The sequence below is a fragment of the Peromyscus maniculatus genome, chromosome 12 (assembly GCF_049852395.1).
Source record: "Peromyscus maniculatus bairdii isolate BWxNUB_F1_BW_parent chromosome 12, HU_Pman_BW_mat_3.1, whole genome shotgun sequence".
NCBI classification, from domain to species: domain Eukaryota; kingdom Metazoa; phylum Chordata; class Mammalia; order Rodentia; family Cricetidae; genus Peromyscus; species Peromyscus maniculatus.
This window is the reverse complement of record NC_134863.1, coordinates 10,666,680-10,693,907: the sequence shown is the minus strand read 5'-3', so window position 1 is coordinate 10,693,907 and position 27,228 is coordinate 10,666,680. Positions and strand designations below refer to the sequence as shown.

The window sequence follows — 27,228 nt, the reverse complement described above, 5'->3', positions numbered from 1 at the left end:
CGAGACAGGGTTTCTCTGTGCAGCTTTGCGCCTTTCCTGGAGCTCACTTGGTAGCCCAGGCTGGCCTCCAACTCACAGAGATCCACCCACCTCTGCCTCCCGAGTGCTGGGATTAAAGGCGTGCGCCACCACCGCCCGGCTGTGTTTACAATTTTTATCATTCCAATTTCAGGTAAGAGTTGACAGATGAGGACGGCAGGAATACAATCTTTTATGTAGTAAAAGTCTCACATGAAACTCTCAACTTGGAAAGAAGAGAATCACTATGAAGGAAGCAGCTGTATAGGATGTCAGCATTTTACTCCAAGATCAAAAAACATAAAGAAATTTGCATGGACTAGGAAGAGAATCACAAGCTAAGAGCAGAACTAGAAATACAAAAGAAACTCCAGGACTTAGAAGATGTGTAACGATAGAATGTTGGCAGATAAATGCCTAGTGATATATGAGAGTGCTTTCATTAGCCACTCTCAAGAAAAAAACCCATGAACTACTAGGAGAAGCAAAGACCATTTTGAAAGATGAAATAGGCAACTTTGAATCCAGAGTGACATCCATTCAGCAGGTGTTAGCACATCTGAAAGTTCAGTTGGATGCAAAATTATCCTTCAACATAACCAGTGAGGCTGATGAAAAGGAATCATATCAGCATACATTCAAAATATTTGTCTATCTTCTATGGAGCTGTGGGTTGTAGTTTGGTTAACTTTGCTTTACTTCTGGTATATACTAATGAGTGAGTAAATACAAGAGATGCTAGATAACAAGGAGGACCCTAAAAGGGACATGAGGAACGCCCTCAGAAGGGGAAATAGATGAGAAACCTGGGGGTTAGGGTGGGACAATGGAAAGTAGGGATATGGGATCGGGGCATGGGGAAATGGGACGGTTGAGCAGGGGATGGGATGGGTAGCATGGGAGAGCAATGAAAGAGATAACTTGATAGAAGGAGACATCATGGGGATAGGGAGAAACCTGGTCAGGGAAGTTCCCTGGAATCCACAGGCATGACCCAACTTAGATTACTAACAGTTGTGGAAAGGTTGCCTGAGCTAGCCTACCCTGGTGATCAGATTGGTGACTACCCTAACTGTCATAAAGAGCCTTCATCTAGTAACTGATGGAAACAGATGCAGAGAGCCATGGCCAAGCATGTTCAGTCGAAGAGAGGGAAGAGTAATTCTATGAGCAAGGGGCATCAAGACCATGATGGGAAGACTTACAGATACAACTAAACTAAGCTGGTGGGCACTCATGAACTTTGGACCCACAGCTGTGGATCATGCATGGGAATGGACTGGGCCTTTGCCTGGGCAAGACCGTTGTGTAGCTTGGTGTGTTTCATGGCACCCTGATAGTGGGAATAGGATCTATCCCTGGAGCATGAACTGGCTTTTGGAGCCCATTGCCCATGGTAGGGACACCTTGCACAGCCTTGATGAAAGGGGAGAGGTGTGGACCTGCCTCAGCTGAATGTTCTGGGCTTTGCTGACTCTCCATAGGAGGCCATACATTTTTGATGGAGGGGATGAGGGGTAGGCTGGGGGAAAAAACGGGAGAGGGAGGAATGAGGGACAAATTTGTGGTTGGTATGTGAAATGAATAAATAGTTTCCTAAAAAGATGTTTGTCTAGCACACTCAAGCATTGATTTAAATGATAATTTCCATTCTTCAAAGGACTTGGAGGGGAGTTTTAATCATTTCATTTCATTAATGGAAATCTGTGTATTTAACATATATTGCTTCTTTATTTCATATGTTGAGAAGGAGACAATATTCATGTTCCATTTATATCATAAGTATATCAATTATAGTAGGTTCATGTGATATTCATAAAATCAGCTAAACCATAACAATGAGAACTTTAGATTTACTAAACATTGTGTAGGTAATTGCTTTCTAATGATTGACGGTCTTATGAGTGAAATAAACAATCGAATTGAGCAAGTGAAATGTTACATAAATCAGTTCCAATGCAATAGAGACCCAAGAAAACAATCTCTGCAACGAGCAATGACATGGAAACTCAAGCAAATCATGCAAGTGATTAAGTATCTCAATGGTGGCAAGATATTTGCCAATAATTAAACTTTACTACAACTTTAACCACAAATGGTTATGATTTAATTGTAATTGTGCCACATGCCATTCAGATTTCTTGTTCATGGGTATGCATGAATAGGCATGTGTGAGTGTAGTTTTGATAATAGGTGTGGATTAGATGCATTTGCTTGGTTGCAGGTAAGTGTTCCTGTGCATGGATGTGAGAGGAGGGTGTGGACTATCCTGCATTAGTCCACACACTCAGTTACCACCTGCCCTCCATTCTGATCCCCTAGTGTCAGAACCCTCACTGGTGGTATTGGCAGGGGTCATCCTCCATAGTCCTTCTTGCCTAGCTTTATGAAGGACCCTCAACCTAATGCCAATTCAGGTATGGACACAAGCAAGTGCCCCATACCCAGGCTCTCTGGAGTATTTGAAACCTATTCTAAACCTGTTCTATCATAATGTGATGCCCACCCATGAAGGCCCTCTATTCCCAGACCCAGGCAGATTTATCAACTCTCTTATGAGTCTGAATCACTTCTCTCCTTCCATTCCACCCACCAGCAGGCCCAGACCCAGAAAGGCAGCACATGTGTCAGCCCTTTTGCTGACTGTGACCCATGATACTGACTCTTCACCCTGTGTGACTATGCCACAACAAACAGATTATGGAGGCCAATACTAGGACCATCTTTTGAAATCTCACCCAGGACCCTTAACTCATCCCACCACTTAGTCTCAGACATAAAGTGGTAGCCAGATCCATGCACAGAAGTCGTACATTTTTGGCAAGGCCTAGGTGAAGGCCATGTGTTTTGTCTTCAAAAAAGCACTAAAGGTGGATATTTCTCAGAGGCATCTGCCTTTCCATGTAAAAAGAGGGTGTCTGTACATGAGGCTGCCTGCAGCACAGCTACAGACGGGTATAAAGTAGAGACAGTGTCAAGGAAATTAGCAGACATTGCACTAATTGGGGTCAGAGCATTAGGTGTTTGAGAGTTCCAAATGGACCATCAAAAGTCAGTGGTTTGGCTTTGTCACTTTCCATAAATTTTGGGACAACTTTTTCAGGTTTTTTTAATGTAATTTAGTTGTTCTTTTACACTAATCTGATTAGGAGACCTTTCCTAGCTGATTTTAGACTCAACTCTTCCCTCTCTTTTTTCATATTCAAGTGTATCAGCTGTTCAACAGCAAGGTTTCTCCTCTACCCATAAGGCAAGGGCATGAGTCAGATAACCTATTAAGATTCAACCGTCTTTCTGGGCATGCAGTCTCCAGAGAAGGTTTCTGTTTTGTCTTCTTCTCTCCAAGTTGTCTTGTGACTCTGATGAGCTTAGTGAGGGAGAGAAAATTATGGAATAAAAGAGACATGGGACATAAGAGACTCAGTTGGGCATTCTTTTGAGCAATGTTTCAATGTTCCCAGGTAGAAAGGATATCACACACCTTGATGCATTACCAGGTGCAGTGTCTACAGGACCCATGATCCCAGAGGAATGCACCAGATAAGGGAGGAAGAAGATAATGGGGGTAGAGACTGCTCCTAGATGTAGGAGGGACACCTTGCTCAGAAGCAATAACTGTTGAGTTTAAGGAGAGGAGACACAATGTATTAAGGCTACTGAGATTGTCTGTGAGAAGGAGCCAAGCCCAGAGTTGTTCAATGAGACAATGGAGAAGATCAGACAGACTTGTAAAGATCAAAGTCCATCAACCTACCAAAGAGATGAGAGCCTGGAGGAAACACACTCCTCAGATATGAACTCATTGCCGCCCAAAGACCACCATGTCAGATACTCCAGGAGAAATTCATAAATATACAAACATAGAGGACAGACACAGCCTGTAGCAAGATGTGTGTCAAGAAGGTTGCTCCCCAATTGCTCATGTCCTTCAGCTCTTGGAACATGGATATTAGCTTATGGGAACTTCCTAAGACACCCTCAGTATCTTGGAATCAGAATCAAGAATGCATGAAAAAGAGCCAAGGCAGGGGTCAGAGATCAGATCCCTGCTCACTCATAAGGTCAGAGGCTCAAGGATGAAGGACAAGTCTCTGACCTCCTTTACACTTCAGTCATCCTGCATGGCAGTCCAGGATGAGGCACATAGGCTGGAAATGAGCTACACATTAACACTAGGCCCTTCCTTGCCAGTATATTGCAGATATGGTCGTTGTGTCAGACTAAACAGCCATTTTACCCAGCAGTCTACCCTGTTGGTGCCACGTGAAGCAGGAGTTAACAGTGAACAGAGGACTATGCATGGACTGCTACAAGTCCTGAAGAAAGAAATGGAAGGGCTCTGTTCTTCCTTTATCATTGGGCTTACTCTGCTAGACTATCACCTACAGGTTCCTTAGAGTACAAGAGAGAATACTGTTCCTCCCCAGACACAGTGGATCTATCACAGGTAAGGACACAAAGTGAACACAACACTTCATGGGCACTGTCATGGTGAATCTCAACAGTCAATTGGATGATACCCAGTACTGGGCAGCAAGTGTGAGATTAGAGCAGTTTAGGTTTGGTGAGGTGGAAAGACTACTGAACTCTGCATGACATCATGGCTTAGGAAGGGATCAAGGTTATATAAAAAGGTAAGCTGAGCATGAGCATTAAATCTTCTGGTCGCTGACATGTTATAACGGGACTCTGCCACAGATTCCTGCCTGTATATATAATTACCCTGTGTTACAGTCTATAAGCTGAGACTATATTGAAAATGTACCATTTCCCTTTTAGGTTATCTTCACAAGATTTTGTGACAACAACTGAATAAATTATCCAGGCAGGCATAGTTACAATGCAGAGCTAGTAAGTCCATCCCAAACCGTGAATTATTGGTAGTATCACAGACTTAAAACAGTAAATGTTCTGAGGAAATGTGTACCAATGAGAGGATAAGCAAAGCACATTAAATAGCACACTCTGCTCACTTTCCATTATGTCCTTGTAACAGGAACAGAACAGATACCTCCTATTTTTGTTGTCCTTAATGAAATCTTTACCCCATTGCTAACTGAAAAAACAATGCATAACATGACCACTAGTGGACTCTTGCTCATTGGATCATACCTGGAACATTGTTATCTAAGGTGAATCTCACCCTCTGTCATGAGATGCTAGAACTTTGCCAGGTTCCTTTTAGGAACATCAGCTCTACTCCATCTGCATTACCCACATGTGGGAGAAAGGATTAAGGGTGATTCACCTATTCCTGTCTACAGCAGGTGAAGCCACCCTGACTCATACTAATGAGCCTCAGTTTCCAACAGTTCATGCTATTGAATGAGAGCCAAAGGTGACATCAGATGCATTTTAAAATCTGTAGTTGTGTTTACATTGAAGACTTAGATATATTGGAATTATCCTACATAGGGAAATAGTCTTAAGCTTCTCTTTAGATTTACATATAAAGAAAATGATTATCACCACATTACACAACTGGACAGAATTACAGAATTCACAACATACCTTTTTCATTAGGAATTTCTATAGAATAAAATTTACAGATTTCTGGTGTCATCACATCTGTATGCGGTATTGCTTGTCTCTGCTGAATTCTCTTCAATAAAGGAGAAACTGGGAATGCATCGAGAATAGAGTTTCATGTCAGCCTCATGGCAGAAAAACAGAGGAAACTAACAACTGTGTGTTTGTACATTTGATCTGATTGCTTGTTTCCGGGTACAGTCATCAGAGTGAGATTGTGCTTCAGGAGGATCACTGAATAGTGTACAACCAGTTAAGCATTACATGAACATGACAAGTAAAAGCTAATTTATGTGGAAATGCAGAAGGAAGTGCCCCATGACTGAACACACTTTGTGAGTGTGGTGTCAGAGCAGAGTGGTATCACTCTAATCCTTCTTAGAGCCCATGACACCTTTGCAATGGCTCCATTCACCAGCTGCTCACTAAGACACTAAGAATTTCTTAAGGACTACCCACAGGACTCACTAAGCTAATACAGATCTTTGTAATATATACTATAGGAAAAAGCACAGGCATTCAGAAGTGCCCTGTGATGTCTGTGAGATACCAGAAGACTTCAGCTACACAGGAGTAACTGAATTCAGACAAACTGTTGCATTTACTCTAGAACACTGGAGAACTGTTATTCTTCATTCTTTGACTGCCCCTTATATAGTAGTACATCTCATGGACAATGTATGGCATTGTCCATGGGAGGTAGGAAGGTAAGAAGCTTTGAAAACTTGTGACATTTCACACAATGGAGCAGTAACAGCTGCATTTGTGTGCCAGTGACGACCTCTCCTGACAGAAACAACTGACAGGAGACATGCTCTGCAGGCAGTCCCTGACTCCAAGTGTGAGCTACCTCCCAAATGAGCTGTGGGATTCCTGGATCAGTAAACAGCACCTTCCTCTATCATCCTCAACCTGTCACCGGCCTCTCAGTGACTGAGTCTGAACCTCCGGAACAAAATTGGGAGGATACCAATGCTTCCAGGCTCCAAGTCAATCTAAACCAAGCTGTCACGTGGAGGATGGGAGGAAAGGAAACTCTTTTAATCTCACCAAACCTGGGTAAACCCTCTACAGGAAGAGGCTGGAAAAGCAGCCTGGTGCCATTGTAGGTGACAGATGTCCCCTGAAACTGTGTGGACAGTCTGAACTGAGTTCAGCTAAAAGAATGGTAGTCTACACAGGCTACATGTGAGTTTGCAAGGTGCTGTTCATCTATTCTTCATGAAAGTTCTGTTTCTCCAGAATCTTTTCCCACACACAGACACACGGGCAATGGACGAAGTCCTACTCCCCTCTGTTGTTTTCTTTTCACTTTTTTTCAGAGAAACGGTCTCTGGCCCACAGTGATCTCAATGCCACTTTGTAGAAATAGATGACTTTGAACTTAAAATTCTCCCATCGGCACCTCTGAAGGAGGTTTATAAAGCTATACAACCACAGCACATCTTTTGCATACTGGGAGCTCAAACCCAAGGCCTTAGAAATGGTAGGTATGCAATAACCACATTCTCTCTCAAGAACTAGCTCTTCTTTGCCAAAGGCCTTCATAGCACATGCCTGAGCAAATATACAGAAACCATTTTGCAAATAACGATGCTCTTCTCACTCCTACCTGCTGCCTGTGGTCCCCCTAGTGCTTCCACTCACAGGCAGTATGGACACTGACTACCAGTGAGCAGAAGACCCTTGGAGCCCAGAGTCTAGCTCACATTTAAAAACCTGTTGCCAGGAGCTAAGGAGACCAGAGGTTAACATCCCCTGCTGTTCCTGTAGAGGACACAGGTCTGGTTGGTTTCTATCACAGAAAAAACAGCTCAAAACAGTCTATAACTCCAGTTGCTAGAAACCATACAGCTAATTTGAGTCTGCATATGTATCATAGCTACAAATGGTGCACATACATTTATGCAGGTGAACACTTGTATACCCAAAATGAAAATAAATATATCTTTAAAAAACGTCCTTCTATTAAGAAAATGCTTCAGCACAGATCCAGAGACACGTGGTAACTGGAGTTCCTAGTGGATATTATTGTTTAGATGAGTGTCTCTTTTGTGCTCATGCTAATGTTGTCTATTTACTAAATCTTGTAATTATTTTTTATATATATTACATTTATTTTTGTTCTATTAAAATCGTGATCTTAAATTTGCATGAGAGAATTTTTTAATTTTTCATTTTTTCCCTTTTGTTGGAAACAGATTTTTTCATACAATATTCCTAAATTATAGTTTCATCTCCCCCTGATCCTGCCAGTTCCTCCCAACCCCCCCCCCCTATCTGGATGCACTCCCTATCTGTCTCCCACTTGAAATAAAAATTTCTGAAAGAAACCACCAAACATGACAAAAGAAATATAAGAGAAAGCAAAAACAATCATATCTAACTATTTCTTTAAAAAATCTTTCTTTCCTATTTGATACTATAATAAGGACATCATTTCCCACGCCTGTTTCTCAATGAAAACCCTCCTCTATACCCATAAACCTTTCCTTGCCCTCTTTCAAAGCATGGCTACTCTTCTAACTAACTGTTTGTGTGTGTGTGTGTGTGTGTGTGTGTGTGTGTGTTTGTGTGTGTGTGTGTGTTCCAAATCAGTACTGTACTGTACTGTAAAACTCTAAGGGAAAAACCTCTGCCGCATCACCCCATGCATTGTCTGTCTCCCATTCTCAGATCACTGATCTGACTAGAAGCCTGTGGGCATTCTAACCTTTCATTTTTCTGAATGTCTGTAGGTAGATGAGAAACAATACCCTGGGCATTTGCCTTCTGTGGTAGTAACTACAGGGTCCTGATCTCTGCAGTTTTGACCTATTGAAGGCAGATACTGGGATGTTGCAAGTTAGGGATTACCAAGACCTCGGGCTATAGAAGGTCTCTTGATCTGCATGGACAGCCTCATCATTTACCTCTGTGCCATGGTTTATTCTTCCATAGAGTAGCACACAAACAAATAAATGTACTACATGTGATGGGCTTTGACATATATACTTTAGGTCAAGCGTGTATCCTAATATGGTAATTCAACAGCTTGTCCCTGTAGATTGGACTGAGCAATTGAGATACCTATCTTGGGGAAAACAGATTTAGATGTAGCCTGGTATACACCATTCCAGACTAACTACAGGCATCATAGCTGAATCCAGTGCATATGGACAAATGCCTCCACTATTTTTTTTTTAACTTAGGGGTCCACTTTAAAAACAATACAGTCCAAATGCTCCCAATAGGTGGCATAAATCACAGTGGCTGCTTAGATATAAGGATACCCAGTATTTATAAAATTCATTTGTAAAGGGTGTCTTAAGGAAGAGATTCCATAATACATACTCCTTCTTTGGCTGCGGCAACGCACCTGAAATATAAAAGAAAGAAAACAGTCTGTGGCCTAGGTCATGATGAGTTCTGTTTGCATGGGTCATTGAAACACATATGAACATGATATAATGCCAATCAAAGTGGGAAAGAGTCTTCAAATAAAAGACTCTGCTTTAGTATATATGATGGTGTCACAAAAGAACTGGTGTTCCTCACTTGTACCCCTTCCCACTTTTGCTGGTTCCCACACCAGATCAAGAGGCACTATCTGTTTGGTCTCTGCTGCGTGTTCCCTAAGCCACACTGCAACATGCTGGAGCATCTTTATGATCCTGCTATGAAATTAACCCTGCCACAATGTAGCCTCAATTATTTACACTAATGCTCACGTGTTAAAAGTCTAACCTTCAGCATCCCTACACTGGACATAGGAAGATTGCTCCATATGACTGTTGTAGAACGTACTGCATGGAAATTGAGGGGATCTGAAGTGCCTGACAACTTCTAAACCAAAACTTTAAGTTTTATCTAAGAGGATCTTTTTTCTCCAGAAGAAAAAGCCTGCTCACAAGACTGATAATTAACACTGGATGCTTTGATGCTCTATTCAGTTTGGAACAGGCTGGTACAATTCTTCTTCTCCCCTTCCAAACTAACTCTCTAATACCCATGATGCCTGCTCAGTTTTGTTGTTCAGTGGGATATCCTCTGAAACATAAGATCACTAAAGTAACCTTTCTACTTTAGAGAGAAAAAGGCCCTCTTACCTCCAAGGGATTTTCTTCTGTGCGGCCATCTGGTCTAAGTGTGTCATCATTTTCCGTTAAACCTAGGGGGACAGAAAGTCATGAGCTTGCAGACTGTCAGCTCTTGGTCCTGCTTCCTACCTATGTAGTATCCTTACTTGATGTGGGTAAAAGTGCATGGACTTAGGACATGTGACTAGACCTACTGAACAGGATGGTTGGGCAGCTGCTGAACAGTCTTCCCTTGAAGGAAATTAAAGCAGAGAAAGACCAGGAGAGATATGAGTAAGAGATTTGTTGCATTTCTAGACAGTGGACACCCAAAGCAACATAAAATAATCTGTCTTTGATTGTGTATTGTTAAATTAACATTTTCACATGTATTCTGTTTAGGGCCACTTGTGAAGTCTCATTTTGGGTGTGGAGGTCAGTGGATAGCTTGTGGGATCTGTTCCTCCCCTTTTGCCAGGTGTGTTCTGAGTTTCAAATCCAGGTCATTGGGCTTAGAGAAGGCATCGATTTCCTTGGAAAGAAGAATTTTATCCTTCCCTGTGGCCAAACTTGTGTTTAAACTTTAGTGTTTGTGTTTACAATTTTTATCATTCCAATTTCAGGTAAGAGTTGACAGATGAGGACGGCAGGAATACAATCTTTTATGTAGTAAAAGTCTCACATGAAACTCTCAACTTGGAAAGAAGAGAATCACTATGAAGGAAGCAGCTGTATAGGATGTCAGCATTTTACTCCAAGATCAAAAAACATAAAGAAATTTGCATGGACTAGGAAGAGAATCACAAGCTAAGAGCAGAACTAGAAATACAAAAGAAACTCCAGGACTTAGAAGATGTGTAACGATAGAATGTTGGCAGATAAATGCCTAGTGATATATGAGAGTGCTTTCATTAGCCACTCTCAAGAAAAAAACCCATGAACTACTAGGAGAAGCAAAGACCATTTTGAAAGATGAAATAGGCAACTTTGAATCCAGAGTGACATCCATTCAGCAGGTGTTAGCACATCTGAAAGTTCAGTTGGATGCAAAAATTGTCCATCAACATAACCAGTGAGGCTGGTGAAAAGGAATAACATCAATATGCAAATATTAAAATATTTGTATATCTTATCTGGAGCTGTGGGTTGTAGTTTGGTTACCCTTTTCTTTACTTCTGGTATCCATTTATGAGTGAGTACATACCAGAGAAGCTAGGTAACAAGGAGGACCTAAGAGGGATACAAGGAATTCCTGGGAGAGGGAAATAGATGAGACTTCCTGAGTGAACTGGGGGTTATGGGGGACAATGGAGGGTAGTTGTATGGGATGTGAGCATAGGGGAATGGGATGGTGGAACTGGAACAGGGGCAGAGTGGGAGAGCAATGAAAGAGATATCTTGATAGAGGGAGACATTATGGTATGGATAGGGAGAAACCTGGTCAGGGAAGTTCCCAGGAATCCACAGGCATGACCCCAGCTAAGATTACTAGCAATAGTGGAAAGGGTGCCTGAGTTGTCCTACCCTGGTGATCAGATTGGTGAAAAGCCCTAACTGTCATCATAGAGCCTTCAGTGAATAACTGATAGAAACCCATGCAGAGAGCTAAGCACCAGGCTGAGTTCCAGAAGTCCAGTCGATGAGAGGGAAGATTGATTCTATGATCAAGGGGCATCAAGACCATGATGGGAAGACTTACAGAAACAACTGAACCAAGCTAGTGGGAACTCATTAACTCTGGACCCACAGCTGTGGAGCCTTACATGGGACTGTACTGGGCCCTCGGTGGGGGTGAGATATTTGTGTAGCTTGGTGTGTTTCACTGCACCCTGACTGTAGGAATAGGATCTATCCCTGGAGCATGAGCTAGCTTTTTGGAGCCCATTGCCTAATGTGGGATATCTTGCACAGCCTTGATGAAAGGGTGTGGGGCTTGGACCTTCCTCAGCTGAATGTTCTGGGTTTTGCTGACTCTCCATGGGAGGCCATACATTTTTGAAGGAGGAGATGAGTGGTAGGCTGTGGGGAAAGGCTAGAGGCAGAGCAGAAGGGATGAAGGAGGTATCTGTGGTCAATATGTGGAATGAATAAAAAATTTCTTAAAAAGATTTGTCTAGCAAACTCAAGCATTGTTGAAATGATAATTTCCATTCTTCAAAAGACATGGAGAGGTGTTTTAAACATTTCATTTCATTAATGGAAATCTATATATTTAATGTATTTTGCTTCTTTATGTCATATTTTCAGAAGGAGACAATATTTATGTATCCATTTCATATCATAAGTATATCAATTTTAGTGGGTTCATGTGATGTTCATAAAATCAGCTAAACCAACAACGAGAACTTTAGATTTTCTCAATATTGTGTAGGTAATTGCTTTCTAATGATTGACGGTCTTATGAGTGAAATAAACACTCAAATTGAGCAAGTGAAATGTTACATAAATCAGTTCCAATGCAATAGAGACCCAAGGAATCAACAATCTCTGCAATGTGCAATGATCTGGGAATACAAGCAAATCATGCAAGTGATTAAGTTTCCCGATGGTGGCATGATATTTGGCAATAATTGACTTTACTACATCTTTAACCAGAAATGGTTATGAATTTATTGCAATTGTGCCACATGCCATTCAGATTTCTTGTTCATGGGTATGCATGAATGTGCATGTGTGAGTGTAGGTTTGATCATAGGTGTGGATTAGATTCATTTGCTTGGCTGCAGGTAAGTGTTCATGCACATGGATGCGAGAGGAGGGTATGCACTATCCTGCATTAGTCCACACACTCAGTTACCACTTGCCCTCCATTCTGATCCCCTAGTGTCAGATCCCTCAGTGGTGGTATTGGCAGGGGTCATCCTCCATTGTCCTTCCTGCCTAGCTTTATGAGGGACCCTCAACCTAATGCCAATTCAGGTATGGACACAGGTAAGTGCCCCATACCCAGCTCTCTGGAGTATTCTAAACCTATTCTAAACCTGTTCTATCATAATGTGCTGCCCACCCATGAAGCCTCTCTATGCCCAGACCCAGGCAGATTTATCAACTCTCTTATGAGTCTGAATCACTTCTCTCCTTCCATTCTACCCACCGGCAGGCCCAGACCCAGAAAGGCAGCACATGTGTCAGCCCTTTTGCTGACTGTGACCCATGATACTCACTCTTCACCCTGTGTGACTATGCCACACCAAACAGGTTATGGAGGCCAATACTAGGACCATCTTTTGAAAGCTCACCCAGGACCCTTAACTCATCCCACCACTTAGTCTCAGACATAAAGTGGTAGCCAGATCCATGCACAGAAGTCGTACATTTTTGGCAAGGCCTAGGTGAAGGCCATGTGTTTTGTCTTCAAAAAAGCACTATAAAGGTGGACACTTCTCAGAGGCTTCTGCATTTCCATGCAAAATGAGGGTGTCTGTACATGAGGGTGCCTGCAGCACAGCTACAGACGGGTATAAAGTAGACACAGTGTCAAGGAAGTTAGCAGACATTGCACTAATTGGGGTCAGAGCATTAGGTGTTCGAGAGTTCCAAATTGACCATCAAAAGTCAGTGGTTTGGCTTTGTCACTTTCCATAAATTTTGGGACAAACTTTTTCAGGTTTTTTTAATGTAATTTAGTTGTTCTTTTACACTAATCTGATTAGGAGACCTTTCCTAGCTGATTTTAGACTCAACTCTTCCCTCTCTTTTTTCATATTCAAGTGTATCAGCTGTTCAACAGCAAGGTTTCACCTCTACCCACAAGGCAAGGGCATGAGTCAGATAACCTTTTAAGATTCAACCGTCTTTCTGGGCATGCAGTCTCCAGAGAAGGTTTCTGTTTTGTCTTCTTCTCTCCAAGTTGTCTTGTGACTCTGATGAGCTTAGTGAGGGAGAGAAAATTATGGAATAAAAGAGACATGGGACATAAGAGACTCAGTTGGGCATTCTTTTGAGCAATGTTTCAATGTTCCCAGGTAGAAAGGATATCACACACCTTGATGCATTACCAGGTGCAGTGTCTACAGGACCCATGATCCCAGAGGAATGCACCAGAGAAGGGAGGAAGAAGATAATGGGGGAAGAGACTGCTCCTAGGTCTAGGAGGGACACCTTGCTCAGAAGCAATAACTGTTGAGTTTAAGGAGAGGAGACACAATGTATTAAGGCTACTGAGATTGTCTGTGAGAAGGAGCCAAGCCCAGAGTTGTTCAATGAGACAATGCAGAAGATCAGACAGACTTGTAAAGATCAAAGTCCATCAACCTACCAAAGAGATGAGAGCCTGGAGGAAACACAATCCTCAGATATGAACTCATTTCCACCCAAAGACCACCATGTCAGATACTCCAGGAGAAAGTCATAAATATACAAAACATAGAGGACAGACACAGCCTGTAGCAAGATGTGTGTCAAGAAGGTGGATCCCCAATTGCTCATGTCCTTTAGCCCTTGGAACATGGGTATTAGCTTATGGGAACTTCCTAAGGCACCATCTGTATCTTGGAATCAGAATCAAGAATGCATGAAAAAGAGCCAAGGTAGGGGTCAGAGATCAGATCCCTGCTCACTCATAAGGTCAGAGGCTCAAGGATGATGGACACGTCTCTGACCTTCTTTACACCTCAGTCATCCTGCATGGCAGTCCAGGATGAGGCGCATAGGCTGGAAATGAGCTACCCATTAACACTAGTCCCTTCCTTGCCAGTATATAGGAGACGTGGTAGTTCTGTCAGAGTAAACATCCATTTTACCCAGCACTCTACCCTGTTGGTGCCACGTGAAGCAGGAGTTAACAGTGAACAGAGGACTATGCATGGACTGCTACAAGTCCTGAAGGAAGAAAGGGAAGGGCTCTGTTCTGCCTGCTTCATTGGACCCTGACTGCTAGACTGCTCTTGAATAATCCTTTTGTACACTGTGAATATATGTTGGTGTGATTGGTTTAATAAACAAGCTAAATGGCCAATAGCTGAACAGGTAAAAGTTAGGTGGGAAAGCCAAATTGAGAATGATGGGATATGGAAGGGTGGTGTCAGAGGAGTTGCCAGCCAGATGCAGAATGAGTCAGACATACCTAATTGGATAGACGTAAAAGCGCTAAGCCTCATGGGAGAATATACATTAATAGGAATGAGTTGTAAGAGCTAGTTAGTAATAAGCCTGAGCTATTGGGTAAACATTTATAATTTATGTTAAAGCTCAATGTGGTTTTTATGAAGCTGCTGCTAGCACCCAGAGAAACTCTGCCTACAATAGACTATCATCTACAGGTTTCTGTGAGTATAAGAGAGAATGTTGTCCTTCACCAGACAGAATGGCTCTATCGTGTTAGTACACAAAGTGAACTCAATACTTCATGGGCACAATCATGGTGAATCTCAACAGTCAAACAGTCAATTGGATGATACCCAATACTGGGCATGGAAGTGTGAGATTATATCTATTAGGTTAGCTGAGGTGGGATGACTAGTGAACTCTTCTTGGCATTATTGCTTAAGAAGGTGTGATGGTTATTGCTTGCCAACTTGTTTGCATCTGGAATGAACTAACCCCCCAAAATGGAGGGCATATCTGTGAGGAATTTTTTTCTTAAGTTGAAGTAGGAAGACCCACTTCTAATTTGGATCTTTGGAAGAAATAGGCTGTAATGCCAGTGAAGGAATGCACTTGTTAACAAGACCAGAACAATCAGGCAAAGAGCAAAAGCTTCCTTCTTCCATGTTCTTATATAGGCTTCCAGCAGGAGGTGTGGGCTGGATTAAAGTGTGGCTTCCTGCCTCAAGTTCTCAGTTAAAGGCATGTGTCTTCATGCCTCAATTGCTTGTCTTTTCCCAGCTCAAAAGATCTAGATTAAAGATGTGTCTTCCTACATCAAAGGGGGAAGTGAACAGGAGCTCCCATTCCTAACCAAGAAGCTATCTTCATTGGCAAACTCAAGGGAAAAATCAGTTTTCTCCAATAGAGTCTCATTAGGTATATTAACCACGCTTAAGGGTAGACCCAATGCAAGCATGCAAGCTGTAGATGGCCAACACACAACATACTTAATGGTTTTGTAGACTTTTTGGGTCTCATATTGCTTTTGGGGGAGCATTTTTAAAATCTTACTGGTCTTTTACAAGTATATTATAGTTTCTGATTTGGTGTTTTTATGTTGCTTTTTTGAGTGTGTGTGTGTGTGTGTGTGTGTGTGTGTGTGTGTGTGTGTGTGTGTATTTGTTGTGCTTTTACACTGATTATATATTGGTTTTCTTTTTTAATTTGCTTGTTTCTTTTCTACAGTGAGAGATAAAGATAGTGGATGGGTGGTAAGGTGGGGAGAATCTGGGAAGAGATGGAGAAGGGGAAACCAAGATCAGAATATATTGTATAAGTTTTCAAGAAAGAAAAGGAAAACATTAAATTTTAAAAAGCAACCCTTGAAAAAGGAGTAATGTCCTGGGAAATACTGTCTTCAAATGGCAAAGTACACTTTCCCCAGACTCTGCTTAACCACTGTGCCATTGAAAGAGGAAAAGGACACCCCCCTCTCATTTTCCTTGTCCTTATTGATATCTTTCCCACTCCCTGATCCTCTAACACAATGTGTAACATGACCACCCCTGGATCCTTGCTCATTGGATCAAACCAGGAACACTGTTATCTAAGGCGAATTTCACCCTCAGTCATGAGACGCTGGAACTTTACCAGGTCACTTTGAGGAACATCAGACCTACTCCATCTGCATCACCCACATGTGAGAGAAAGTATGAGAGAGGGTGGTTCACCCATTCCTGTCTACACCCGGTGAAACCACCCTGATGCATACAAGATGAGCCTCAGTTTCCACCAGTTCATGCTACTGAATAAGGTGACATCAGATGCAATTTAAATTCTGTGGTTGTATATACATTGAAGACGTAGATATATTAGTATTATTCTACATAGGAAAAAGTCTTAAGCTTCTCTATAGATTTATATATGAAAGAAAATAATTTGCAACAGTATACACAATTGGACAGAATTATGGAATTCCCACAGCACCTTCCATTTTTATTGGTGTTGTTTGTGTGCTACTTCAGGAACGGGAGATCCTTCCACATCCTGAGGGGCAACAGCTTGCTCCTGACAAATTTCCCTTAAGAATTCAGGAACTGGGAATGCATTATAACAGGGAGTCATGTCAGCCTCATGACAGAAAAACAGAGGAACCTAACAACTGTGTGTTTGTCCATTTGATCTGACGGCTTGTTTCCGGGTACAGTCAACAGAGTGAGAATGGAGCTTCAGGAGGATCACTGAATCAGTTAAGCAATACATGGACTGTGTAGGTAAAGTCTAAATTCATGGCAACGTGACAATAGAGAATACTGGAAAAAGCCATGTATAGCAAAAGCCTAAGTGAAAAACCTCTGCCCCATCTCCCCATGCAGTGTCTGTCTCCCATTCTCAGAAGCGCTGATCTGACTAGAAGCTTGTGGGCTTTCTAACCTTTCATTCTTTGGAATGTCTGTATGTAGATGAGAAGTAATGCCCTGGGCATTTCCCCTCTGTGGTAGTCACTACAGGGTCCTGATCTCTGCAGTTTTGACCTATTGAAGGCAGATGCTGGGATGCTGGAAGTTAGGGATTACTAAGTGCTTGGGCTACGAAATGTTTCTTGATCAATTCTTGAACAGCCTCATCACTTACCTCTGTGCCATGGTTTATTCTTCCATAGAGTAGCACACAAACAAATAAATGTACCACATGTAATGGGCTTTGAACATATATACTGTAGGTAAAGTTTTCATCCTAATTTGTTAATTCATTAGTTTGTCACAGGAGATTTGACTGGGTAATCAGGATACCTATCTTGGGGAAAAACAGATTTAGACACAGCCTGGTACAGAACATCTCAAACAATCTAACGAGATCAGATCTGAATCCAGTGACAGTAGACAACCCCAGTTTTTTTTTTTTTAACTTCAGGTACTACTTTTTTTTAAAAACCAAAATCCAAGTTCTTCCCTATAGATGGCTTAGATCACAGTGGTGCATTAGACATGAGGATACCCAGTAATTATACTTTTCTAAAATGTGTCTTAACAAGGAGATTTTATAATACATACTGGTATGTTTTCTAGACTCCACCTGAAATTTAAAGGAAAGAAAACAGTTTGAGGCACAGGTCATACTAAATTCTGTTTACATGGGTCTTTAGAACACATGTTGACATAGTATGATGCCAATCAAAATGGGCAAGAGTCCTATGTGTTAGTATATTATGTGACAATGTCCCAGAAGAACTGGGACTCTATAGTTTGTGCCATTCCCACTTTTGCTGGTTCAAAGGCCAAATTAATTTGTTTGGTCTCTGCTGAATGTTCCCTAAGCCAAGCTGCATCTTTATAACCTGACTGTGAGATAATTCCTCCTCCAGCTGGGCCTCAATTATTTACACTAATCCTCATGCAGTAGAAGTCTTACCACTCAACATCTCCATGCTGAAACCCAGAAACTTTGGAACATAAGTAGAACATAAACTGCATCAAGATTTTAGAAACCAGAAGTGGCTGTCAACTTCTGAGTGAAAATTATACACGCATCTAAAGAGGAACCCTTTTCTTCAGGAGAAACTATCCTCTCACACAAACTGTGATAAATGGCACTGCATACTTTTATGTTCAGTTCAGTCAGGAGCAGGCTGGTACAATTCCAGTTCCTTTTCTCCCTGAGCTAACCCATGATGCACCTGGCTTTTGTTAACTGAATTTCATATCCACTACAATGTAAGGGACAAAGTAACTTTTTATATTACTTTGAGAGGAAAGGCAGTCTTACCTCCACCATCATCACGGGTAGCTCTCCCTGTTTTCTAGAAGAAAATGTAGTGGAGTTTTCGTGTATCTCTAAAAAGACAGAAAGTAACTTGTCAACACATGGTATTGTTTTTAATTACTCCAGGGATGTATAGAAGTCTATGTGGCTAGCATATGTGACTTGATCTAATTGTTCCCCCCAATCCACTCCTCCTCTGCTTCTCTGTTCAGAAAGGGGTAGGCCTCCCGTGGGTGTCAACAAATCATGGCACGACAAGTTGCCATGGGACTAAGCACCCCCCTTGCAATAAGGCTGGGCAAGGCGATCCAGTATAAGGAACAGAATCTTAAGAGCCAGCCAAAGTGTTAGGAATGGTTTGCTTTCTGCTTATTCCAGAACTGTGGATTATATTACTGTCACACAAATTAAGGCAAAGAGAAGAACTGAAGAGAAATGAGGAACAGAACTTTTGGCTTCCTAGACAATGGGAATCTAAATCAATGTGGAAGAATCTTTCACTGCATGAAAGTAAATAAGTCTTTCAAAATACACACTGCATTTATTCTGGTTGGAGGAAACCATGCATGTGTGTCTGTGTGCAGGTGGAGTTAGGAGGAGCTCTTCAGGGGTCTGGTTTTCTCCTTTCACCATGTGAGTTGTGGGATTCAACTGCAGTTAGGTCAGCAGGCTGGGCTGAAAAAGTCATTATGCACTGATCCAACCTATCTTTTCTAATAAAAGAAGCTTTATGATTAAGCAACAAAATACTGTCACTTCCTGTTTTAAAGCAGGGAACAATTGATACTTCCTGAGGCACATGTCTCAAATCTATTTCAACCTCCACCAATCCATATATGTTGACTCAGAATTTATCACTAGTTATGATCCATGCTAATGTATCCATTTTACTTGGGAAATTTTACTAGGATGAACATATCTGAAAATATTCTTGCCTATGTTGTGTGTACATTATTCCCTAAAGTATAGCATATCGTGTATTATATTTTGTTATACTGTGCTGAGTATTGTCAGTATTCTACAGGGTTCTAAGGAGCATGGAGAACATGTATGTGTTATAGCCCTATAAGACACAGTGTAATATAAGGGCTTGATTAGTTTCAGATATTGGTGCTAAGGAGTCTGGAAAAAATTCTAAGGAAATACTGAGACAACTGTACATAGTAACACAACTCTGCAAGTCATGACGAAAGAAGGAAAGGAAGCATGGAACCACCTTCCAAATTCACATTATCTAAGAATTCATCCAAAGTACAATGTGAAAGAATCAATCAAAAATTCCAGAAATTTAAGTTCAATGTTGAGTTAGTAGAGCAATTGGGAAACAGTCAATTTGGGTATAGCTGACAACAATGATATTATCAACTATCAAGTACCAACATTTATGGAATTACCACACAAAAAAGAGCAAAATTAACATATGTCTCAAATTTAAAGGTAACACTGGACAGAAGTCAGAATAAGAAATATATCCTTTTCAATTGGCACAGTATAGTCACAGTGTACCATCACATAGTGTACCACTCTCAGAAGAGCACTTGCATGTAAGACTGCACCCACACCACCGCCTTCTCCTCCCATCTCGTTAGTTCCCTTTACTTTGTTCACATCATATACACATATGTAATTTTATTTTTGCATAAAAACCTAGTCCTTCAAATGAAAGAAATTACCTGGGACTTGCCTTTTTCAATGAACATAAGACATTTAACATGGCAAGTATATTCACTTACATCTATGTTCTGCAAATGACATAATCCCATGCTCCTTAATAGTTTACACAGTGTCTTACTTAGGGTTTCTATTGCTGTGACCAAACACTATGATCATAAACAACTTGTAGAGGAAAGAGTTTATTTCAGCATACAATTCTCTCTTCACACTCAGTTTCTGGGGGAACTCTGGACAGGAACTGAACAGGGTAAGAACAGAGTCAGGAGAGGATGCAAAGGCCATGAAGGAGTGATGCTTATTCACCAAGGCTCGCTCAGCCTACTTTCTTACAGCACTCAGTGACACCACCATAGGGGTGGCACTGCCTACAGTGAGGTGGGCCCTCACATATCAATCATCAATGAAGAAAATGCACCACAGGCTTGCCTATGGGTGAATCTGGTGGCAGCATTTTCTGAATGGAAGTTTCCTCTTCCCAAATGACTCTGGTTTGTGACAAGTTAAAAAAACAAACAAACAAACAAAACAAAAAACAAAGACAGCACACCTGGATTTCAGGGAGAAGGGGATTCTGACCCCCGTTTTAATTTTTGAAACTATAATTCAGTTACAACATTTCTCCCTTCCCTTTTGGGGAAGGGAATTTAAATTAAGCAAAGTATAAGTAACCTGAAAATTCAAGATGCTAGGAATATGACCTTTCATGAAGTAAAAATCACATATAGACTACTCTACTTCCTAAAATCTTTTCTGTTAATATTAAGCTCCTTGTGGTCTGGCAGCTTTATTGGTGAAATTAAGGGTTAAGGCCAACAACTGAAATGCTATGTATATTAGAAGCAAGGAACTATATGAGAAAGCCACAGACGATCACAACTTTTGTGATTAGAATCTCAAGGATTTTACAATATGTTTGAAATACTTGACCTTATTGCAATAGTAATAGAAGTTGGTTATGAGACTGTTGCAGTAACGTAAAATGTATTTCAGGTAATTGTATCGTGTGTGTGTGTGTGTGTGTGTGTGTGTGTGTGTGTGTGTGTGTGTGTGTGTGTGTGTAAGTGCCTGACAATTAAAATATGAGAGCTAAAAGAGGGCATGGCATACCATGATGTATCACCCTTTCTCCTTTCTTTCAGACAGGGTCTCTCACAGATGCCGTAGATAGGATGACAGCTAGCAAGCACTAGAAATACTACGGTCTATTCACTCAACAGCATGGGATTACAAATATGAACAGTTCTGTCCAATTTTTTTGTATGTGTGTGAGCAGATTCAAGCTCAGATCTACTGCTTTTTCAGTAAGTATTCTTCTCATTGAGCCATTAATTACCTCAATGATAAATCTTATAAAGCTATTTGAAATGGTATGTTGATCTTGGTTGCAAATCTCTCAAACAGAACTCACCATATGGCCTGTAAGTGTGTAAATAATGATCAAATTTAAGATTTTATCATACTTCATACATATTTTGTGGAAATAAACCAAAACAGATAATGGCCTGTAAATTATGCATGTATGTTTTAATCTTAACTTCATAATATTTCTAGGCCATGTAGTATACATGTAAGCTTTGTACAGCTGGCACAAGTCTTTAAGGAAATTGCAAATACAACAAAAATAAGTAGGGACTTTTTTTCACAAGGTCAATGTCAAGGATACGCACCTTCATTTTACTTCATTTAGGGAAAGCTATAAGGAGAGAGATAACTCAGTGGGGTTTCTGTCCTCCCATGCAAAAGAGGCATTCTGTACAGGACAGGCTGCCTCCAGCCCAGTTACTAGTGGAGAGAGAGTGGAGTGTTGGGTCAAATTTCAGACAAGATACCTTCCTAATTTGTGTCATAGCACTGAGAGTTTCATGAGGGCCAATGTGATGACCACATGCCAGTCACTCCTTCACCTTCTTCCTTACAATCCCTAAGGTTTGGAACAACCTTTTCTGGGTTTATTGTTCTTCTAATATACAGTCTTGCCCTGTTTATGGGACTTCCTCTGGCTGACTGAGTCCAGCCTTTTCTTCTCTCTTCACATATCCATGCCATACAGCTAGGCATCAGGAGCCCTTTAGCTGTGCCTACCAGATCCAGGACTGAACCAGATAAACTACTAAGATTTGATATCTTTGCTCTCAATGGCCTTTCCTGTCCGGTGAGTTTGGTGAGGAAGAGATAATTAGAGATAATACAAAAGGCAAAGAACTATCTGGACTGAGTATGGGAGCATGCCAGAGGGTTAGGCTATATTCTGTGGACAGTGTGTTCTACTATACAGTGTCAGGCACTAAATAATTAGTGGAAAAGAACCTCCAAGACTCTAAGGATAGCCAGGCACAGAACGCAGAATGAACATGGCACCCAGGAAATAGGGAAATTTCTGGAGAAGGATAAAGGGCAAGAAACTGTAACGAGGGATATGAAGTGTGTGCGGCTAGAGGTGGGGTCATGGGGCTCTGTAGGACACGCTACTCACAAGCAGGAGACCCAGAGTATACAGTGAGTAACACAATGCAATAATTCTACAAACACTGCCTGTTATGGTGGAGCCAAACACAGCTAAAGAATGAGAGAATACAGGAGAAGCCAACACACTTGTGGGGATCAAGGGCCTCGAGCCTAATGAAGAGGCTCCAAGGAAGACACAGGAAACTCATTTCTGAGATTATGAACTCCTTCCCCTAAAGAAGACAAGTCAGGAAAGCCTATAACAAGTGAAAGATACAAATGGTGACAGCACAGAGGACAGACACAGCCCTGTGACCAGATAGGTGCCAAGATAGCCGATACCCAAGTGCCTATAGTCCTTTAGTCCTAGGAACTGAATGTTGAATGTTCTCAATATTGAAGGCTAAACCAAGAATTTCTGAAATGGGGCCAAGTGTGTGCTAGAGTTCAGGATCTAATATGGACGTCAGACCTCTAATCTCCCTTGTCTCGGCCATCCTGTATGTCAGTCTGAGGTGAGGAACACTGCCTACAAAAGAGTTCAAGTCACCAGGTGGTAGGTGCACACCTATAATCCCAGCTCTCAGGAGGCAGAGGCAGGCAGATCTCCATGAATTCAAGGCCATTCTGGTCTACAAAGAAGTTCCAGGATAGTCATGGCAAATACACAGAGATCTTGAGAAACTAAAAAAAGAAAAAGAAATAAAAGAGCTAAAGTCATACACTGAGCCCTTACTCCCAGGACATTGTAGCCTTGGGGTTTTGACAGAACAAAAAGCCATTCTTGGGTCTCTTTAGCCACTCCACCCTGTGGGGTCCATGAAGTGCTGCTACAAGACCTGGGAGAAAAAGAGAGAGAACCTGTTTCTCGGGCATCATTGGGATCACACTATAAGACATTTACCTATGGGTCCTGGTAAGGAGAGAAAGTTGTTCCCTATAGATAAATTGGCCCTGATACAGGTTATACTCAAAAGTGAAAAACAACACTTCATAGGCTCCATGACGCTGAAACCCAGCTGTCAAACTGATGAGGTCTGTGTCCTCTGGGCATGCCCTTGGGGTTTATCTTGATTAGATTAAGTTAGATGAGAAGAGCTGTTCCCTATGGGTACGAGCATTCCCTTCGATGGGATTCTGGGCAGTATAAAAGTAAGAAAAGTCAGGAGAGTACATTCATTCATTTTTCTTTGCTTCTGGGCTCTGGTTGCAAGGTCACTCTCCCTCAATTTTCTGCCTCTACTGCTTCCCAATTATGGACTCCAAACTCAAACTATATGGCAAACTAAACCTTTCTTTGCCCACTGCCTCTGGGAAAGTAATCCTAACAAAATTTCCAAGGAGAGGTATAACAACATTCCAACGCTTGTGCATTGGGAGTGGCAGAGGAAGAACAGTCTATGTGTTCTTGGAAATACAGTCTTTAAATAACAGAACCAGGAGCAAAGCACCCTTAACCCTACCAGTGTTAACTATTATGCATTGGAAAGAGGAAAAGCACACAGGTTTCTGTGTCCTTGCTGATCTTTCCCACTCCCTTGGCCTCCCAAGTACAAGGTCTAAGATGACCATGCCTAGGGCTCTCTCCCAATGGACCTGACTAGAAATGCCTTTATCTAATTCAAATTTCATCCTCATTCTTGAGATTCTGGACATTAAACAGATCACTCTTGAGACTTTCCACATCTGCATCATCCATGTCTGGGACAAAGTGACTGAGAGGGTGGCTCAGTCATTCATGCCTACCCCAGGTGAAGCCATACTCATTCATAGGAAAGTCTCAGGTTTCCTATGGTTTACCACTACTTAATGAAAGGCAAAGGTTACCTTTAACCTTTAAACCTATTTATCCTATTTAAATTCTGTGGTTGTATTTCTACAGATAAGCTAGACAAATTAACAGTATCTACACACTAAAAACTACAGCAAAACATCTCTATAGATTTATAAATAGTGCATAGTATAAAGGGCATCTATTATACATAACTGAACATAATTCCCTCAGTACCTTCTGTTTTAATGTATGTTTCTTTGGAGGTACCGGACATAATCTGAGGTCCATCCGTATCAAGTGGGATCACGGTTGTTTTGATGGTCCTTTTCTTTAGTACTGCAGAAACAGGGAATGCAGTCACAACAGGGAAAGTTATGTCAGCTTCACATAGTTGAGTGTTTGTCACTTGATCTCCTTATTTATTTTCAGGTAAGTCACTGTAATTAGAATGGTGCTTCAGGAAGATCACTGTGTCAGTGTCCAATTAATTATGCATCACATGATGATGTACATAAAGACTATTATGGTCACATGATGTAGGTAAAGTCTAAATTAGTGCAGATGTGACAATAGAGAAGGAAGAGCAATGTGACTATGTTACGTTGGTGTGGTGACTGATACGCAGCGTTCAAATCCCAGTTAGAGCATCATGACACAGTGAAATCTATGCAATCCCGCTGTGATCACATCTTTGCACCAGTGAACTAAAAATTCATAAGGACCCCCAGGAGTCTTATCGGTGTAAAAGATATGTTAAACCCTAAGGAAAAGCACATGGATTGTACAAGTGTTCTATGATGTTTGTGAAATGTAAAAACAATTCAATTAGACAAGAATGACTGAATCCTGAGCAAGTGTTTAGTGTGCTACACAACAGTGACCAGTGGTTGTTTAATTTCATTCTTTTCTTATCCGGGATATTTCACAGCTCATGCAGGACATATGGTATCACTTTAAGTAGGTTCAGAAGGTAAGCAGCTGTGTATTCCTCTAACTTTTTAACCTTGGGTACCATGTTAGGCATATCCATGATGCTCTGATCAAAGTCCCTGCCAGATATAAGCAAAGAGATAGATGCTGTGCCTTTGATCCCTGACTCCAATTATGTATTTCTTCCAAAATAAGTTGTAGAAGGTCTCTGAATTAGTAAACACAGCCTTTCTCCAACATCTTCATCCTACCAGGTACCTCTCAGCAAGTGACTCTGATCATCAAGGACCCACACTGAGAGGTGACTTATGCTTGTGCCTTCTGTGATGACTCAGAGTCTAAGTTATTCTAAATGAAATTGTCACATGAACGTTAGACCAAAAAAAAAAAAAACAGTTCCTTTAAATTGGCCAACCCTGTATAAACCCTCAACATGAACCAACAAGAAAAGGGGTCTAGTGCTTCATGGTGTAACTACTCTCGAGGTGCCAAGAGATAAGAGGAAGGCAGTGGCTGCACAAGGCATGGCAGTGCGTCTTATCTGCTCACTGTTCCCTCATCGTTTTTAATAAAATATGTGATTCTTTGAGAATTCCATAAAATGTATTTTGATCATATTCATCTCCACTCATCACCCTAACTCTCTTGATTCCATTCATATCTCTCCACTCCTTACCAGCTCTGTGCTCTTTTAGTCTCCCTAAGTAATTCACCAAGTTCAATTTGTGCTAATCACATACATATATATGGGCATGTGGCCAACCTCTGCAATTCAGTCAACCTGTTACTGGCAGAGTCAGCTTCTATACACTCTCCTTCCATCAACAGATCTTCTATTTCAGTTTATTATTTTTGTTTTTTCATTGATTATTTGTTATGTTTTGTTGATGAAAAAGGCCTCTAACCCAGGCTGGCCTAAAATTCACTATTTAGAAAAGGCTGGTCTTGAACTTATGACTTTCTTGAATCTACCACTCTAAATCAAAGATTACAGACTGTGTAATCCTGGGTACATTACATTGAGTACTTGGGATGAAACTCGGGTTTTTAGACACGATAGGCATGTACTAAGCCAATCACCATAAGAGCGCCACTTAACACATCAGCTCACTGGTGAGAGCCCGAGCATGTAGACACCACCAATGTGGATAGAATGATGCCCAGTGGCACTCTTCCCTGCTGCCTGTGTAAATGCACCAAGAGCAAAAATGGAATAGGCAACATGGAGTCTAACTACCCATGACAGGAAGTAGCCTTACTGCTCACTGTCCAGCTCTCCTTTACAAGTATATTGTTGGTTGCTCGCATAGGACCCATATAAGATCAAAGAGGTCAACACTGTGGTTTGTAGGGAAGAGAGGTTCAAAAACCTTTCTCACCCCTAACTAAGAAGCTATTGGTAATTTATGGCTTCTGTGTGAGGGAGGGAGAGATTAATTAAAGGTGTTGTCCCTGTAGCATTATCCCAGGTTCAGTGGATGCCCCTACATGTTTGCATATATGTTTAACATAAAATGGACTAGCAAGTTATTTTTTAAGGATAAAATTTGGAAAAATGTAAAAAGGGAGAGGATCTATGAACAGTAAGAGTTATAAGGGATGAATAAGATGAAATACGGTGCATAAATATATCAAAATTAATAAAATTATAATAATTAAAAAAATAAAATTTAAATGAATTGCTGGATTGATGATGCAGCACAGATCATTAAATGAATGATGACTGGAAATCTTAGTGCACACTGTCCTTAAATTTTGTGGCTCTTTGTGCCCATGCCAATATTGTCTAATCTGTTAATGCTTTTCTCCAAAACTTACAGGAATACATCAGATCTAAGATAAATCGACTTTGAACTATTCATCCCACTCTCCCCTGTACTTTAATTGTGGGCTTTGTCATCTTAAAAGGAGCACTGTGCTCCTCTACCATTCAAAGCAGTGACTGTCTGCTGCATGCCGAGTGACACTTCCTAGGACTTCCAACCACCACAGCCGTCACTGCAGTGTTTG

At 41.2% G+C, this 27,228-nt stretch overlaps 1 protein-coding gene across 1 annotated transcript; it reads right to left on the bottom strand.

The window, feature by feature from the left end:
* Window positions 1–27,228, bottom strand: LOC143268204 (uncharacterized). The gene is made up of 6 exons (XM_076549346.1): window positions 24,523–27,228; window positions 18,399–18,466; window positions 17,687–17,708; window positions 9,636–9,697; window positions 8,881–8,905; window positions 1–5,637 (listed from the first exon to the last, which is right to left on the bottom strand). Exons 1-6 carry the CDS (start codon window positions 24,560–24,562, stop codon window positions 5,519–5,521), a joined length of 336 nt encoding a protein of 111 aa, XP_076405461.1. The 5' UTR covers window positions 24,563–27,228; the 3' UTR covers window positions 1–5,518.

Excerpts from the sequence above, each read along its gene's own strand:
- LOC143268204 (XM_076549346.1), bottom strand. The coding sequence starts at position 24,562 with ATGTCCGGTACCTCCAAAGAAACATACATTAAAACAGAAG. Across the intron at positions 17,709-18,398 it reads TACCCGTGATGATGGTGGAG|GTGGAGTCTAGAAAACATAC; the intron begins GTAAGACTGCCT and ends TTTAAATTTCAG. Across the intron at positions 9,698-17,686 it reads GGAGTCTAGAAAACATACCA|GTTTAACGGAAAATGATGAC; the intron begins GTATGTATTATA and ends CTGTCCCCCTAG.